The sequence below is a fragment of the Schistocerca americana genome, chromosome 2 (assembly GCF_021461395.2).
Source record: "Schistocerca americana isolate TAMUIC-IGC-003095 chromosome 2, iqSchAmer2.1, whole genome shotgun sequence".
In the NCBI taxonomy this organism is placed as follows: Eukaryota; Metazoa; Arthropoda; class Insecta; order Orthoptera; family Acrididae; genus Schistocerca; species Schistocerca americana.
The window spans coordinates 506016641-506034767 of record NC_060120.1 but is presented as its reverse complement, the minus strand read 5'-3'; the positions used below and the strand labels follow the sequence as shown (position 1 = coordinate 506034767).

The window sequence follows — 18127 nt, the reverse complement described above, 5'->3', positions numbered from 1 at the left end:
CTCACTCTAGTATGCAGCAAGTACTCCATCTACAACATTCTCCTCCGTTATCAAACTGACGATTCATTGATGCTACAGCATGTGTCCTATCACCTTACTCGAGTTGTGACATAAATCTATTTCCTTATCAGCTCGATTCAGTTCCTATTCATTAGTTGTCCGCTCTTCCAACTTGCGCCACCACCGTAGCTGAGAGAGCAGGGCGTTTTCATACCCTGCAAAGGAACCCGTTTTCGATTCTCGGTATTGGCAGTGAATTTTCCTTGCTAGAAAGATTGTCACTTTGTACCCTCAACTTCGTTAGGTCAGTCTAGGAACTAATTGACCGATTAGTAGCGGTGTCAACGTCAAGAAACCCGACAGCGACAGGAGAGCGGTGAGCTGTCTACAGGCCCCTTCCAATGGCGTCGGGACGATGCGTCGGGGCCGCCACCCCGTCTACGGCGAGGACGGGAACTTTACCTTACCTTCCCATTTAACATGCAACACACTTCTGTAGCACCACGTATTAAAAGCTGTAATTTATTTACTGTGTGGCAGTTTATCAACAGCGTTTCACTTCTGTAAAAGCTAACCACCAAATTATTGCTTAGAAATTTTCCAACATTTATGTTTGCTGTTATCAAATTTGCCTTTTTCTGGATCATTTTCTCACTTTTGACAATGTTTATTTTATATCCTTTCTACTTCCGCTGTCTTCAGTTATTTTTCTGTTCATACATCAGAACTCATATACTACTTACAGTGTCGAATTTCCTAATCTAAATCCCTCAACATCTGAATTTGATTCACGTACGTTCTATTAGCCTTGTTTTACTTTTATTGATGTTCATCTCGCTACATCTTTTCAAGACACTACCCATTCCGATCAACTGATATTCCAGGTTCTATCATTCTCTGACAGAGTTACATAGCCGTCAGCAAACTTCAGACTTTTCATTTCTTACCCTTCACCTTTAACTCCCTCTTCAAATTTGTCGTTGCTTTCCTAGGCTACTTGTTCACTACACGGACTCAATAACATCGGGGATAGGCTGCAGCCCCATATCACTCCTCTACGAACGAATGCTTGCCATTCATTTCTTTCCACTCTCTTAACTGCAGTCTGGATTCTCTACAAGCTATAGATAACCTTTCGCTTCTCGTATTTTATCCTTCCTGCCTTCAGAATTCTCAACAGTATGTTTTAGTCAACGTTGCCTAAAACAATCTCTAAATCTTCATACACTGTAAACAAGGGTTTCCTTCCATCACTCAGTGTTCCCTGATCAGTCATATTGTATAAAATTTGACTTCGCCAATGTTAAGCTCAGCACTAAGAACGATGTCTAACGCAAAGACGACTAGGTGTATTGGCAACAGAGGGCTTATTTCCCACGAATTGCGTACAAGATAAATCTCTATTCCTTCTCACTGTTTTTCTCGCCTCTCGTTTACATTTACCGACATGATAGCAAATCGATAACCTTCCGCTCTTTGTCCAGAACGACAATGAGAACACACTTTATGATGCTTGGAAAGCGAACAGCCGAAGTCTTTCCTCCTCCCAATACTTCATCATCTTCTTAATCCTACTGCTAATCCTATTTCTTCAGATAATTTTGATAACTGGCTCGAAAGAAGATGTAGATATTCGATATATAGTGAACCAGAAAGAGACAAGGTAAACGAAAAAAAAATGAAAGTTGTTAGACGGCTATGAAACAAAGCATTTGCGGCAGTAATTCGCCGATAACAGTATAGGACACGTCCTGTTCCAGAAGACAGTTTAGAGGTTCAAAATCGTGATACAGGCTATTGACGCAGGTGGACTAAGAAGAAAGGAGAGTACAGGAAAATCTAAGCCGCAGTGATCAACTAAAGTTTGGTGCTAAAGTGTTGGATTCAAGGCATTTGAGATGTGGTACCACAGACAAATGTTGAAAATTAGGTGGACTGATAAACCGAGGAATGAGGAGGTTCTGCGCAGAAAGGAATATGTAAAATATGTGGAAAACACTGACAAGGAGAATGGACACGATGACAGGATACATGTTAAGACGTCATGGAACAACTTCCATGGTATTAGAGGAAACTGTAAAGGATAAAATCTGTAGAGGAAGACAGAGATTCGAATACATGCAGCAAATAATTGGGGACGTAGGTTGCAAGTGCTACTGTGAGATGAAGAGGTTGGCGCAGGTGAGGAATACATGGGGCGGGGGCGGTTCAAACCAGTAAGAAAAGTGACGGCTCAGAAAAAAAAACCGTTGGGAAAGAATTCAATAAATAAATTTATTACGCTAAATATATGATATAAATTTTTCAAATAACAATGCCTTTCTCAGCAACAGAATGTACTAGTAATATTTTAGTCTCAGATTAGTTCTGTATTGGAATTTACATTGAAGTTCATCATCCAGAGACCTCTTATGTTTCCAGAATCAAGGTTAGGACTCACATCCTTGGATTTTTCGTTCACACTCTCCGAGATAAGACATATAAACATGCTTCACACCCTCAACTTTCCATTAACGAGTGCATGTATTACTTTATTAAAGATTCACAGAGACCTTCCTACAAACGCGGGAAAACTGAGGTTCCAAATCCAATCCAACAATTATCCGTAAGGTTTCGATAGATTTTTTTTCTCCTTCAAGCTCTCGAGAGTTCTACGCAGAAAGTCCTTCAGATGAATCTTCGTGTTGTATGAAATTGAAAATGGAAAACAGTTACAGTCCGATATGCGATTGGCAAACAGGAGATGTGGACTGTTCCGGGTGGATAACGATTGGGGAGGATAACGACCATTTTACGGAAGGAAGGAAAGTACTGATCCAGGGTCCCATAGACGAGGGCATCGACGGCGTCAGCAGACACGGATTTTCATTACAAACAATAACCTCTATATGGCCCACAAAGTTAATGATCGCAATTTAAGGAACTCATTTGCTTCATTAAAAAATACTCAGAAAACGCAAACCCACAGTGAACAAGTATGGGACATGCCATCAGCTGTATCCTTTGAAAAGGAACTAGCCGGGCTATGAACTGAAACATTTCAGAAAAACTATCGAAAAAAATCTGAGTGGACAGATAGGAATTGGAATTTCTCTTCACCTGAAAGCGAGCCTGTCGTTTCCTTCGAATTGGTAGACTGACAGTTTGTAGCGGGCCATAGAGTACGATAGTACGGCCCAGGTTGTAGATCGCAGTTTGTATCTGAATTAGGTCGAGCGTCGAGTAGAGTTTCTATCTGTTTTCAATGTTCGTAAAAAATGTTTGAAACCTATGTTTGTTCCAGTATTCCCAGGTAAAGATTGTGGGAAACAACACTATATTTAATTTTAGATACGTGGACCATATACATTCAAAAACACTGTTTTAAAGCACTACCACTTCTATTAAAAATTGGTTTATTATTATGTAAACACGAGCAACCGGAGCTACACATATTCACTAGAAGAAGATAAGTTCGATATTTGTGTTAGGTGTACAGGATGGTGTCTTTGTTGTAAGCCCAAAGGGTGGAAAGTAAACTTATACCCTGTGTTACGCTCTTTATTCTCCAGTTCTTTCTTTATCTCAATCTTTGTACCTTATTTCTTAATCGGTAACACAACATATCATTTTTTTAAATTTTTTCTTTTCTGATTTTGCTGTGAAATGCATTTTTCTTCTTTAAATTTCCTTAACCCACCATGAAAACGAGTCTCACATCCTCTCAATTCGTTTAACACTCATCTCGCGAAATCGCCTCACGTATGGCCAGGGGACTCAGACAGTTTTTCTTTCCGTGTGAGGTGTATGGAGGGGAAAAATTGCTTCTTTCCGTCTACCCACCAAGGTCAACTTTTAAATATCTTTCCAACCAAGTACAAAAGTTCATTACATTTGAAGTCAATATCAGAGAAAGACAAGAGGAAGTAAATGAAAAACAAGTCGGGAGAAATGATACTGTTCTGATAGATGCAAGTCGAAACAAGTAAATGGTACCCTTAGAATCATTGAGCTGCTTTGAGAAAGCCAGCCACGACAAATCTGTTGAATCCAGTATGCGAAGTAAGGGATGAAATAACCTCAGATATCAAGCAGAATCTGATAGTTCAAAGTCAAAACAAGGTTGGAGCAAACAGGTGTGAAAGTTACCGAACCGCTAATTTAATATCATCGTTCATAAAAATGACAAATTATTCACAGAATAATCGAGAAATTGGTAGAAGCCGACGTTTGGGAAGATCCGGTCTGGGTTCTGATGAAATGCAGGAACACTTGAAGTAAATACGTTGAAGGAAGACAAATCTACGATTGTAGCAATTGTAGGTTTAGGACACGCTTTTGACGATGTTAGCTGTGATAATTTCTGAAACTCTGCAGGTAGCAAGGGGAAACTACAGTGAGTGAAAACTTATCTACAACATTGTACAGAGACCAGACACTGACTACAAGTACAGAAGGTCGTGAAAGAGAATCAGGGAACCTACAGGGTTGTACCCTCTCCCTCATGTTATTAATTTATATATTCAGCAAGTAGAAACTTAGGAAGGTGGTTAGACTTAGGGGAGAAGAAAGAAATGCTTTGCACTTTGATGATGGCACTGCAATTCAGTCAGATACGGCAAGGTACTGAGAAAACTGTTCAGTGGAATGGATAATGATTTGAAATGAGATTGTAAAACGAGCATCAACGCAAGTAAAACAAGGTAATGGAATTTAGTCTAATTAAACCGGATGATGCCGAAGGAATTAGGTAGGAAATGAGACAGTAAAAGAAGTCGATAGATTTGGCCGTAAGGACAGCAAAATAACGGAAGACCGTCGAAGTTGAGAGGATATCAAATGCAGACTGACTGTAGCAAGAAATGTGTTTCTGAAAAAGGAGAATGTGTTAACATTGAACACAAATGTAAGAATCTGGTAGTCTTTTCTGAAGGTATTTGTATGAAGTGCGGCTTTGTACGGAACTCATGAAAAGAATCCAAATTTTTGAAATGTGGTGCAACAGCATAATCTCGAAAAATAGATGGACATCTGCTTGGGGCTATCAATAAGTAACAAAATACTTTTTTTTCTCCAACAGTGTCAGTTGAAAAAATGTGAAATTTTTTTGTGACATCGTAAAATGTGGTGCAACAGCATAATGTTGAAAAATAGATGGACATCTACTAAGGGCTTTCAATAAGTAAAACAATACTTTTTTTTCTCCACCAGTGTTAGTTGAAAAAACGTGAAATTTTTTATGTGACGTCGCAGAATATTATTGCTTCACTCATTGTATTTTGATGGAGGTCCGACAGGTGGTGATGCTACACGCTGCCTTCTTCTGGTGTTACGTTAAATCAGTAAGTGTCTCGAAACAGCATATCCAGACACTCTGGGATGATGATGGCATTGAAACAGAGGATGACACACGTAAAGCTGAAATGCTAAACACCTTTTTCCAAAGCTCTTCCACAGAGGAAGACCGCACTGCAGTTCCTTCTCTAAATCCTCGCACAAACGAAAAATGGCTGACATCGAAATAAGTGTCCAAGGAATAGAAAAGCAACTGGAATCACTCAGCAGAGGAAAGTCCACTGGAACTGACGGGATACCAATTCGATTCTACACAGAGTACGCGAAAGAACTTGCCCCCCTTCTAACAGCCGTGTACCGCAAGTCTCTAGAGGAACGGAAGGTTCCAAATGATTGGAAAAGAGCACAGGTAGTCCCAGTCATCCAGAAGGGTCGTCGAGAAGATGTGCAAAACTACAGACCTATATCTCTGACGTCGATCTGTTGTAGAATTTTAGAACATGTTTTTTGCTGACGTATCATGTCGTTTCTGGAAACCCAGAATCTACTCTGTAGGAATCAGCATGGATTCCGGAAACAGCGATCGTGTGAGACCCAACTAACTTTATTTGTTCATGAGACCCAGAAAATTTTAGATACAGGCTCCCAGGTAGATGCTACTTTCCTTGACTTCCGGAAGGCGTTCCGCACTGTCGCCTGATAAAGAGCCTATCGAATATCAGACGAGCTGTGTGGCTGGATTGAAGAGTTTTTAGCAAACAGAATACAGCATGTTCTCAATGGAGAGACGCCTACAGACGTTAAAGTGCCACAGGGGAGTGTTTTGGGACAATTGCTTTTCACAATATATATAAATGACATAGTAGATAGTGCCGGAAGTTTCGTGCGGCTTTTCGCGGATGATGCTGCAGTATACAGTGAAGTTGCAGCATTAGAAAATTGTAGCGAAATGCAGGAAGACCTGCAGCGGATAGGCACTTGGTGCAGGGAGTGGCAACTGACCCTTAACATAGACAAATGTAATGTATTGCAAATACATAGAAAGAAGGATCCTTTATTGTACGATTATATGATAGCGGAACAAACAGTGGTAGCAGTTACTTCTGTAAAATATCTGGGAGTGTGCGTGCGGAACGATTTGAAGTGGAATGATCATATAAAATTAATTGTTGGTAAGTCGGGTACCAGGTTGAGATTCATTGGGAGAGTCCTTAGAAAATGTAGTCCATCAACAAAGGAGGTGGCTTACAAAACACTCGTTCGACCTATACTTGAGTATTGCTCATCAGTGTGGGATCCGTACCAGATCGGGTTGACGGAGGAGATAGAGAAGATCCAAAGAAAAGCGGCGCGTTTCGTCACAGGGTTATTTGGTAACCGTGATAGCGTTACGGAGATGCTTAACAAACTTAGGTGGCAGACTCTGCAAGAGAGGCGCTCTGCATCGCGGTGTAGCTTGCTGTCCAGGTTTCGAGAGGGTGCGTTTCTGGATGAGGTATCGAATATATTGCTTCCCCCTACTTATACCTCCCGAGGAGACCACGAATGTAAAATTAGAGAGATTCGAGCACGCACGGAGTCTTTCCGACAGTCTTTCTTCCCGCGAACCATACGTGACTGGAAAGGGAAGTAATGAGAGTGGCACGTAAAGTGCCCTCCGCCACACACCGTTGGGTGGCTTGCGGAGTATAAATGTAGATGTAGGTGTAGATGCCTTCAAAATGGCGTAACGGAGGTGCGATCCAAGCAATCACTGAGTTTCTTTTTGCGGAAAACCAGATCATCACAGATATTGATAGGCGCTAGGAGAATGCCTGCGGAGACCTGCCAGCGAACAACAGCACGGTGTCTTGTTCGTCGAGGTGTCTGTCATCATCAAACTAAGATCGCGCAAGCCTGTCTGTAGCGTGCCATTCGGCCGCACACAACTGGAACTTGCGCACTCTCTCGTTCTAGGCGATGGACGGAACACCTTGCTACACAGCTGGACGTCCCTATTGGCAGCGTTGACGCCGTAGTCCACCAGTTACGGTACTCAGTAGTTGCGTTCCGGCTGGGCTCCTCGCCGCCATAAAGTGCAACAAAGAACCATCTGAGCAGAATTTCTTCCACGTCTCGAGGCTTAAGGTGACATACTTTTATCGAACTTAGTCGAAGGCGATGAAACATGGGTTCATCACTTCGAGTCGGAAACAAAACGGCAATACTTGGAGTGGCGACACATCAGCTCTCCTCCGAAGAAAAGTTCAACGCCGCAGGCCATGGCGACAGCCGTCTGGAACTCTGAAGGGGTTATTCTGTTTGATGTCGGCCCTCATGATGCAACGAAAAAAAATCGGAAATGTACCGTGATACCCTTAGGAAACTGGAGAATATATTTCAGCGTGTCGTCATAAAAATGCAAACGAAGTTCTCCTTCTTCATGACAATGGAAGGCCTCACACAAGTCAACGCACCCGAGAGATGCTCACGGATCTTCATTGGACTGTTCTTTCTAATCCTACCTACAACCTGTATATGTCAGATGTCAGCTGCCGACTTCCTTCTCTGTGGTACATCCAAGGAAAGCAATTCCTGGATGTCTGGGAGGTTATTGATGCAGCAAGACGCTGGCTCCGACGTCGTCCAGTAGAGTGATACCATGCAATGACACCATGGCTCTCCGACTAGAACTGCATAAGGCCATCGCGTTGAACGGAGGCTATGATGGAAAATAGGGTTTTGTAAAAAACGTTCAAGTTTGTGTGAATTCCTAAGGGACAAAACTGCTGAGGTCATCGCTCACAAGACTTTCACAACACTTTAACTTATGCTACGAACAACACACACATCCACGCCCAAGGGAGGATTTGAACCTCCGACGGGAGGGGTCGCGCAAACCGTACATGGCTCCTCAAACCACGCGGCTTCACCACTCGGCATGGTTTTGTTACTAGAAGATTGGGGAATAATATGGCGCACTGGAATCCAGATCAGAATCAACTAGATTTCCGGAAAAGTTGTATTACGTTACTTATCGAACGCTCCTCGTAGAACAAGTAATGAGGAGGTACTACACCAGTTTGGGGAAAAATTATATTTACGGCACAGGAGGCATCCTGAACCATAAGGAATTTTCAGTTAGATAATGGCGGGATGTGTTTGATGGGGTGAGCGGGGAGGGTAGGGGGGGAATTGCGGAGGGAGTCAAACTCTTGAACACAGTAAGCAGGTTCAGTTCGATATTGGTTACAGTTAATATGCACATGATAAACCAGTCTTCAAAAAGAAGGCAACGAAACATTCGCAAATGTCATTACAATCTCTTCGTGGAGTTAACTTCAGTTTCCTGACTGAGCCTGGATGTTACTGAGGTTCTTCGGAGGCATACCTTGTAGGTTTCACTGTTTTTCGATTTAGTTCGCAGATCTGTTATTATCTTAAAAAGTATTTTTCGTACACCACCAGTAGTGAATAGTTGTTCTCTCAGCAAATAATCAGAAAGACAAAAGTGATGTTGTTATGCCATAACATGGTTGGAGAACATCACTGTTATTACTTCAACCGGTTCTTAGAAGGATATTGTTCGTTTTGCTAACGCTGAGAAAGGAAAAAAATTACCGAATTCAAATACTAGCTTGTTAAAGCAATTATTCTAGTTTTCTGTCATGAACGCTTCTTTAACTTCAGGATATCCGCTCCATTAGCTGAATGGTCAGCGCGTTGAAATTCCAAGCACGGGGACCCGGGTTCAATTCCCGGCTGGGGTGGGAGATTTTCTCCCCTCAGGGACTGGCTGTTGTGCTGTCCTCATCACCATATCATCCCCATTGTCGACGCGCCAAGTCGCCCAATGTGCCGTCGCACTCAGTAACACCAGCACTTGGCGGCCGAACTTCCCGTCTGGGAACTCCCGGCCACTGGCGCCATACGATCATTTCCATTTCCTACCTGCTAGATATTCTACGTGTAATTCCGTTTCAGCATTCGTTATCTAGGAACAAGCAATATTTCTCATCTCTTGATTGAATTTTTCTAATTTAACTAAAAATTACGTGTAGCAAGTCGTTCGGCATTGTTCAGGGAAGTGAACAGTCTCTCAGCGTAATGATAGAAGTGCACTTTGGAGCACAACACAGGCACAAGTGACCACAAAGGACGTCTCTTCAGGCAGGTTTCAGCAGAATATAATTACTTGCCTACCAAATGTAATTAAATTCTCCTCGCTACTTACTTTATAGAGATAATGCCGTCTCGTGCTATGAACCTGTCATGTATTCTCGCTTTATCTTATCGGTTCACATGTCGGATAACACAGAAGTGTACGATGTGTTTTTATCGTTTCCTCGTGACTGTAAATAGACGTCCTTCTACCTGACGCTTGCAATTTTGGTAATCGTTTCATTTTTTAAAAGTCTATATTTTAGGTAACAGGAAATTTGTGGTCAGATCCTATGGGATCAAGCTGCTGAGGTCATCGGTTCCTAAGCTTACACACTGCTTAAGCTAACTTAAACTGACTTACGTTAAGGACAACACACACACCCATGCCCGAGGGAGTACTCGAACCTCCGACGGGGGCAGCCACGCGAAACGTGGCAAGGCGCCTTTAGACCGCGCGGCTACCCCGCGCCTTTGTATTTTACTGTGGTTGCCTAGCGCCAAGTAAAGGCAGCCAATAAGTGATAAAACTCTTTCTCCGCGATTTTGTGACGGTTAAATAATAAGAAAGTGCTCATAGTACTTAAGTTATCAAACGCTCAAAGAGTTCAGACATCGAAAAATACTACTAAGAAGGTACAATGTAAAATTTCGGATACAACACGCAGACGACAAGGTTGCCGCTACACTCATTGGGTCGGTCTTCCGCCACTGAGATTCTTTCCATAATGCCCAAGCTCTCTATGACTGGTTCTGCCAGACACACGCCAAGTCCAGTATGTTGATGCACTAATAAATAACAAATAAACAAGTTAAATAAGATAAGAAAATGATTGCAACCTTAATACGAAATTGTGTTGTCAACACAGTGCCTAAACTAAGTTGAATACTAGCTGTAGTATTTCCTGACTGACATGATGGATTTGAATAAAATTATTAAACACGTGTACAATGTAGTGACAAAAGTCATGAGGTACTTCCTAATATCGTGTCGGACCTCCTTTTGCCTGGTTTGGAGCTGCAACCACATGGCGTGGACTCAGGAAGCCGTTGGAAGTCCCCCAGCGATATGTTGAGCTATACTGCCTCGAAAGCCGTCCATATTTGCAAAAGTGTTTCCGGTACAGATTCTGTTCACAAACTGACCTCTCGATGGGATCTGCCCAAAATGTTCAGCAATACGAGCAAAACAACTGCACGGGTTACCACAGTCCAACTTCAATTCACGACTTCAGCCTGTTTCCCCCTTCTCAAATCGTCAGTATTGCCGAGGCTCTGTAGTATTGGGATGGCACCCCAGATTTGCACATAAATGGGCAATTGGCCGACACCTGGCAAGCGAATTTCGGTATTAAAACATCTTCCCTGTACGAGAATATATGTAAAGCATGTCCAAACTAACATTGCATCGTAATTCGGAATTACAAAGGCACTGCAGTGTGGTATTTATCCACTGACACAGGGAAAGCGACTTTCAAGTAAAATGTCTCCCCTGTACGGGATTATAAGAGTACATATCGTAGACGCTCGGGTAATGACGTATGAAGGTTTTGATCTGACCGTGAGTCATCCACGGGTAGCCAAATGGTAGGGCGACGGCTCGCGATAAGCAGCAAATCTGGGATTCGAGTCCCGGTCCGGCACAAATTTTCATAGACGTCAATCCATTATACAGCAGGTGATCGTCCATTTCGAAACCGACAATAGATTTCATGTACTTGTTTTCATTTTTCAGTCTCCCGAACCACCAGAGAAATGGAGTGGGATACGAAATGCAACAGTTGATCCAAACGTGGCGCCTCAGATTAACGTATTTTTGGATAACCAGTACCAAGGAGACGAGGACTGCCTGTACCTCAATGTGTACACACCTAAGGTAAGTTCCAATGATTTTTGTTATTCACTGAAGTTTCTCATACTTTTCACTGCAATCTTAAATTCGAAATTCTGTGTTTGCGAGTCATCACTAGCTACAACAGTTCCCATATGACATGTCAGTCGTGATGTAAATATTGGCTTTCAGTTGATTTCGACAAAATTAATGTAGTGTAATATACTGAGATGTATCAGATGGTCAGTAACTCGTTTCTTTATTAGCATAAAGGTAGACATTAATTTTCCACCCGTGAAATAAGTCTGAAAAGGTTACGCAACAAAATCTCCTGTCCAATAAAACACTGTTTGGTCATCTTGACACGTCATACTACTTTGTAAAAATGTTGTAGTGTTCTGTAATAGGATGACCGGAGCAGGTGACATAGCTGGGTTGTAGGGCGTGGCTGGGTAGAAGAAGGTGGCTGTTTTTAGGAATCTTCCTCTTTATTGTTGGTTCTTCCAATATGTTTTCCGGTAGCTCAGCCCCACCACTCGTGTCGTGGTGGAGACGCGCTGATGCACGCAGCCCAAGGAACGCGACGCTGGGCTCAGTCAGTGGCTATACAGGCGGTAGGAGGTTAGCAACATGAGGCCTGGCCCATCTCGCCCCCTGCAGACATAGTGGCTCATGACGGCGCTGGGAGTCGCCGGTGCAGCAGCGGACAACGCCTTCCACCGGCCGGTCCTCAGGGACAGCGTCACTGATGACGACGACTTAACAGAGACCGAACGCACAATCGGTCGAACCGATGCCGACACCCACCTCTGATGCCCTTAAATAGTGCAGACGGCTGCTGAATCCGCGGTTACGTGACGCCGTGTTTATTAGAATGTTCTCAATGAGTTGGTTGACGCAACCGCGCCACATGCGGCCCGCGCTTGCGTAATTCTGCTAATGCTCCATTCTGGCTGTTGATGGCTGCCACACATGTACACACATACCGACGCTCGTTGCAAAAGTATGTCACCTGCGCCGGCTAGCCTTCGTCCGCTGTCTGCCGTGAGGCTGGCGCATCACGCACTGAGACACACTAAATCACAATTTCGCACCATACTTCCTAAAAATAATCCCTTGTGCTCTACAGTTCTTATAGGCCACAGTCCACGTCTCCAGAACCGCATTCTTCTGCTTTTGAACACGTCAGGAGTTACTAATTTCCTCGCAATAGTTTGTGCAGTGAGTTAAAGGTATGTTCGAAAGGGATCACATCTGTACGACGCACTAGCCACGGTATTGGAGAAATACCCACCTCTTTCAGCATGACATGCGGCAACTGAGTTCTGTGAGGCTGTCCATATGGATGAAAAATTTAGACAACGGTGGTCGCAATACAGTCCAAAAGGAAGCGGTCACGCTAAATGACTTTGCAGGTTCACGATATCCTCGGTCAGTGCTAGAATCATCTGGGTTGGGGGGAAGGGGAGGAAAGCGTCAGCCGTGTAAAAAATAATGGCACAGTGAAGTGTCGTTTCCGACTGCACATTGTGTGGGAATCACCGTCCCATGAAAAGTGGTCGTTCCATTGACGTCCTTTATGTCACCTCCTGAGGCCTCTTCGTGTCTTTTGGGAGCGACAGTGCGTCTGAAACATTTTTCTCGCCCACCGATAAGAAACAGCGTGTCTTCTACACTGGAATCGCTACTCTCATCTCTATCGCGTAAACGTCAGCAGGAGGGGTGAAATATGGATAAGAGGGAGTACGACGAAATTCCCGTCGTGTGACACATCACCAGTGCCGTTGGTCAGAATCGTGCCGACATTTGGTGCAATGTGACATTATTAGTCCATCTGTAGTTCACATGAATCTCCGAGCTCTGTCCTTATTTTCGCATGTGTCGACACGCCGCTGTTTGAAGCGTCATTGTGCCAGAGGGTGACGCATTTCGTTTTTGCACCATTACAGAGGAAGCACATTGGAGCCAAATTTCAGGCATCTGCGTCGGAATGCAAGACAATTCGAAAAGACATCCATTTAATTGTGTGGTGCAGCATATGCAGGTTGTTCGGAAGTTCCTGTTACAAACTTCTAGGAGCTATATAATGAAGGGAGTACATAATATTTTGACTACGAACCCATGTCCTGCAACGTAGAAGTTATAGGCGCCGAAGACTAAATGTAAACGGTTTCTATGAAGACTTTACAAACTTTCCAGAATGGTGGAGACGAATAAATATATCAATTTGAGGTGAGGTTCCGTGGTTCGGAACTGAATGAGTAGAAAGCTACAAGTGCAGTAGATGCACCGGTACCGTTGTTGCTAAGAATGTACGATAAGCAACTGTCAGACGTGGTAGTATGGTCGAAAACAAAAAAAAAGTCTATTAAACGTGGGCTCTAGACTGCATATCTGAGGGGCTATGAGAATTTCTCATCTTCGCTGGTGTGGAACACATCTCCTCCGCTGAAGAAGATATGCGTTATAGAGCTCACGTCTACTACACACTTTTTTTCTTCATCTGAAAGCTGTGTACCCTGCATTTTTAACAACAACAGTACCGGTACATCTATTCGACTGTCAGAGATATCACACCGGTTTTTGCTTATAACTTTCGACTCTTTCGTTCCCGAAAAGTGGAACTTTATCTCACATTGATACATTTATCTTCCTCCATCATCCTTGAAAGCTAAATCACCCTGTATATACATATATTTACGGGCGCAGGCGCCTGTAACTAATGCTCTGTAGAGTCGTTTGTTGACGCGTCCGGTCATATAATATCACGTAATTACTTCCCTCTATTAGTCCTAGAAGTTTAGAACGGGAATTTTCCAACACCCTGTATTGCACAAGTGTTGTTGATACTGTGGCGACGATTCTGCACTGAAAATAATACCTCCAGATCCATTTCAGACGACGACTTCTGCAATGTCGGAGCCGTCATCGGTAGGTTGGTCTCGTGGTGTTGCAGTTCCTGAGTGTGCACGACCAGAAACCCCTCGACATTGACGTGTTAACGGTGTAGTATCTTTTGGTTAATACGACGCACTACACAGTGGCACTCGTGAATCAGTTTCTGTTCACTGAGCGACGTGACACAGTTATTCACACCAAAACACAGTCCTTATGGTGTTCGAATCTGATATCGTGCAAACGCGTTGATGCTGAATGGCCGGTACAGCACCTAAGTAGGAGTGCGTCCTTAGCCGAGGGGTGGAAGCTCAGGCTTGCAGGCGGCAGAGGACGAGTAGTGCATCCTCTTCTCTGGAGTGCGGGATGTACTTTCCGATGAGCGCTGAGTGAAATAGTTCGTGATGGGGCCACCGAAGGGACCAGTATGTTGGCAATAACGTGCTGAACCCGGCAGCTCAGGAGTTCCCTTGGCCTAGGGGCGAGCTGCACTTCTTACCCCCCCCCCCCCCCCCCAATGCCAACGGAGCCAGTCCGGGGCAAGAGACGGGTTCCCAATCTTTTTCGCTTGTCTAATTTCAACATGGCTGACGAAGAGACAAGCGATTCGTGTGCGGCTAGAAGGCCATCTAAGCTTTCTGCTCCCTCCCCACAAGGGGGCCTGGGGCAGACTGAGGAGAGTGTCACTGAGAGACATGCCAGGATAACATAGTACCTGGACTCCAATTTAAGAAATTTTAAGGTAAGCCAGCCTGCGAAATGAACTCACCCCTTGGGCTATTGGTCGCGCAAAGCTCGAGGGACGAGTTGAGGAGACTGAGAAAGAAAACGAAAGGCTGCGCAAGCAGCCAATCAAACCATGGGCAGGTGTGGCCACTCAAGCGGCACCCAATCCTCAGACGACCAAAGAAATGATAGTTAAGGTATCGCAAAGACCGGGCACGGCTTTCTTGAGACCCTTGCCCTGTCAAGATACGAAAACGGTTCAGGAAATATTTACGTCAACGATACACCCTGCTAAGGAGAAAATAAGGTTCAACAAAGTCAAAGAAACAAAAAATGTGATATAGTAGTCGTTGAAACACAATAAAATAAAAACGAAATACTAAATAACCAAAAACTTTGTAGAGCTGTTAAATGCAAAGCACTGAAAAAGAAGAATCCCCTCGTTATAATGTATGACATTCCACTCACATTGGATCAAAATGAGTTATGTGAAACTATAAGGTCGCAGAATTTTGACGATATGAGCACTGAAGATCTTAAGAATGCATTCCAGTTGAGCTTCAAAACCGGACCTAGAGAGCAAGACGTTGTACACCACGCTACTGAAGTTTCAGGGAAAATGTGGAGAAAGCTTACGGCTATGTGCAAAATATACATTGATTTCCATGCCATAAATTACGGGACTATTTGGTGATGCCTCATTGCCACATTTGTGGAGACCTGGATTACATACATAAGTACTGTGATCGGAATCCGGTTTGGTCCAGGCGTGCAGCGGAAGACGATATGAAGAAGAACTGCACCAAACCTGGAATCTGTATTCCCTGTACGAAGAGAGGCAAAAAGACATGTAACGCCACTGAGAGGAACTGCCGCACGTACAGGATGTCGGAGCAGAGGTTAATATCTAGAACTGATTATGGCTGAGGCCACAGCAGCACACAGGATGCCAAACAGAAAACCCCAGTGCGAAAGGAGAAGGGATGCGGAAAGGGCCCAAGGTTCAGGCAGTTCTTGAGAATGGTCGCAGAAGTCCGAGCACGAAGGGTGTAAATGGTGGACACTTGCATTCAGACCCTTGTGACCGAGAGGACGCTCCCTCTCCCGACCGCCAGGGCTGCAGATTGTCAGAAGATCGGGCAAGGCAAGACGGGAGTCCTGTTGTGGCGGGCCGACTGGTGTTTGTGCTGGAGAATACAGCAGAAGAACAACCGGTACAGATTAGTGCTGTTAATAACACGAATGTCGACGCAACACCAAGTCAACTTAGGAGATTGGAAGCAGATCAGTAGATAGTCAGAATCACCCTAATATTGAATACTCTATGCAGTTATCCCGCCTGTAGTAGCCGGCTGTGCTGATCACAGAACTAAGACACGTGGTGCGTATAGGACACAAGTACGGCGGTTATATGGATGTGACTAGGTGGTTGTTTAGGTTAGAGCGTCTCAGAAAACTACAGAAAGGGAGTGAGTACGGAAGGGCGTAGAACAAACAGAGGAAAGTAAAGAAATGGTTCTAATGGCTCTGAGCACTATGGGACTTAACATCTGTGGTCATCAGTCCTCTAGAACTTAGAACCACTTAAACCTAACTAACTTAAGGACATCACACACATCCATGCCCGAGGCAGGATTCGAACCTGCGACCGTAGCAATCCCGCGGTTCCGGACTGAGCTCCTAGAACCGCTAGACCACCGCGTCCGGCAGGAGAGTTCTACGGCCATTTCTTATAAAATATTTAAATTATCTAGTAGGTATAGTCGGAAGCTTCTTCAGGCTGCAGAAGGCCTATAACATTGTTTCTAGAAAACCTGCAACACCAGAAGACCGTAATGCGGCAACTCCTGCAGAGGATGGATGACTGACTCACGCACTAATAGTTGACACTGGAATTAATGTAACATGTTACTCACAAATAGCAAAGAGGTCCATTACTGAGCGAATAGACTGTTAGCTACAATTCATTGGAAATAGTAACAACCGAAAAGTACCTAGTAATAACAGTTCGTGTCGATTTAACGTGGACTGTTCACATATAAATAGTTGTAGGAAAAGAAGACAGTCTGTGATTCATTGAAAATTTCTTAACAACATTTAATGTCGATTTTGTACTCCACTGGTCCTAAGAACTGGTTAGAGGATGTCACCAGCATTGTTGATATTCTCTCATCTTCATACAATATAGGCTTTCACAGCTGGCGTCTTCTTCAGTTAAAGCTCCCGGGCTGAGAGGTTGTAGTCAATGTATAAAACTGGTTTCTGACGGTGGATGTCGACTTTGCGCCAACAGAATGGGAATCGATTATTTTAAATAGAGAATAGTGACGCCATCCAGAGATAGTCGCAGAGTCGGCATCACGTGACATTTGGTGGTGCCCTCTACGCGATTTATAAATGCGAGAGCCCCTCAAGCCTCGAAAGACGATTCCCCCAGATGGAGATGAAAAGTCCGGAAGCAGTTTTATACATCGATCACGGCCTCTCAGGACGGAAGTTTTAACTGCAGAGGATTGTCTCGCCATTTTCTACTCGTGCTGGGTGTGCGAGAGTTATGGTGACCGTGCTTGCCAACCGAGTAGTGAGAAATTTGTGCTCAGATTTTTGGCCTTCTTGAATAGAATATCATCCCGAGTTACGGGATGGGCAACAAAAGGACCGCAGACGTTAGTCGAGAAGGCTGTAGTCGATCCTTTCTTCAGTTGCTTTGTACAGTGACGATGCCTTTCTACCGGTGGATATCACGCCGTAAAGCGGCCATCACTGGCGCCAAGGCTTTATCAATAAACAGCGTTACTTTTCAATGTTTAATCTTGAGTACTGAACTTGCATGTGCTGACTGCTATTCGCTGTACTCGTCTTTGTCTGTGTTGTATTGCTGAACAATGCTAGTGGCATCATAACGAGAACGATACCTGATGAAATGGGTCACAAAATCTGGAAAGGTGTAAGTATGTGACAGTATTTTAACTGACTTGAACAAATTAATTAGAAAGGCAACTTTATAAACTAAATAACCGACACTATTGAACTCTTTCTTGTGTAATGTAGTGCTAAAATGCGTGACACCATAGCACGTGACTTGCACTTCTGACATACAATATAACAGTAAAAAATTGTACATAAATTAACCTAACGAATTCTGAAACAATAGATTACTCCCCTTTTAATTAACGAACGCAGTCTGACTGAATAAATTTCCAACAAATGAGTACTACACCCGTGAATGTCAGTTTGCACTGTGAGAAACGTCACTTTGCA

General features: G+C 43.8%; 1 protein-coding gene across 1 annotated transcript in view; it reads left to right on the top strand.

Annotated features, from left to right (window-relative positions):
• The window catches only part of LOC124595087 (juvenile hormone esterase-like), a 63490-nt gene that overhangs the window by 352 nt on the left and 45011 nt on the right, over nucleotides 1-18127 (top strand). The window contains exon 2 of the mRNA XM_047133677.1: nucleotides 11150-11290. Coding sequence (XP_046989633.1) covers nucleotides 11150-11290 — 141 coding nt within the window. The remainder of the gene's footprint in view (nucleotides 1-11149; nucleotides 11291-18127) is intronic.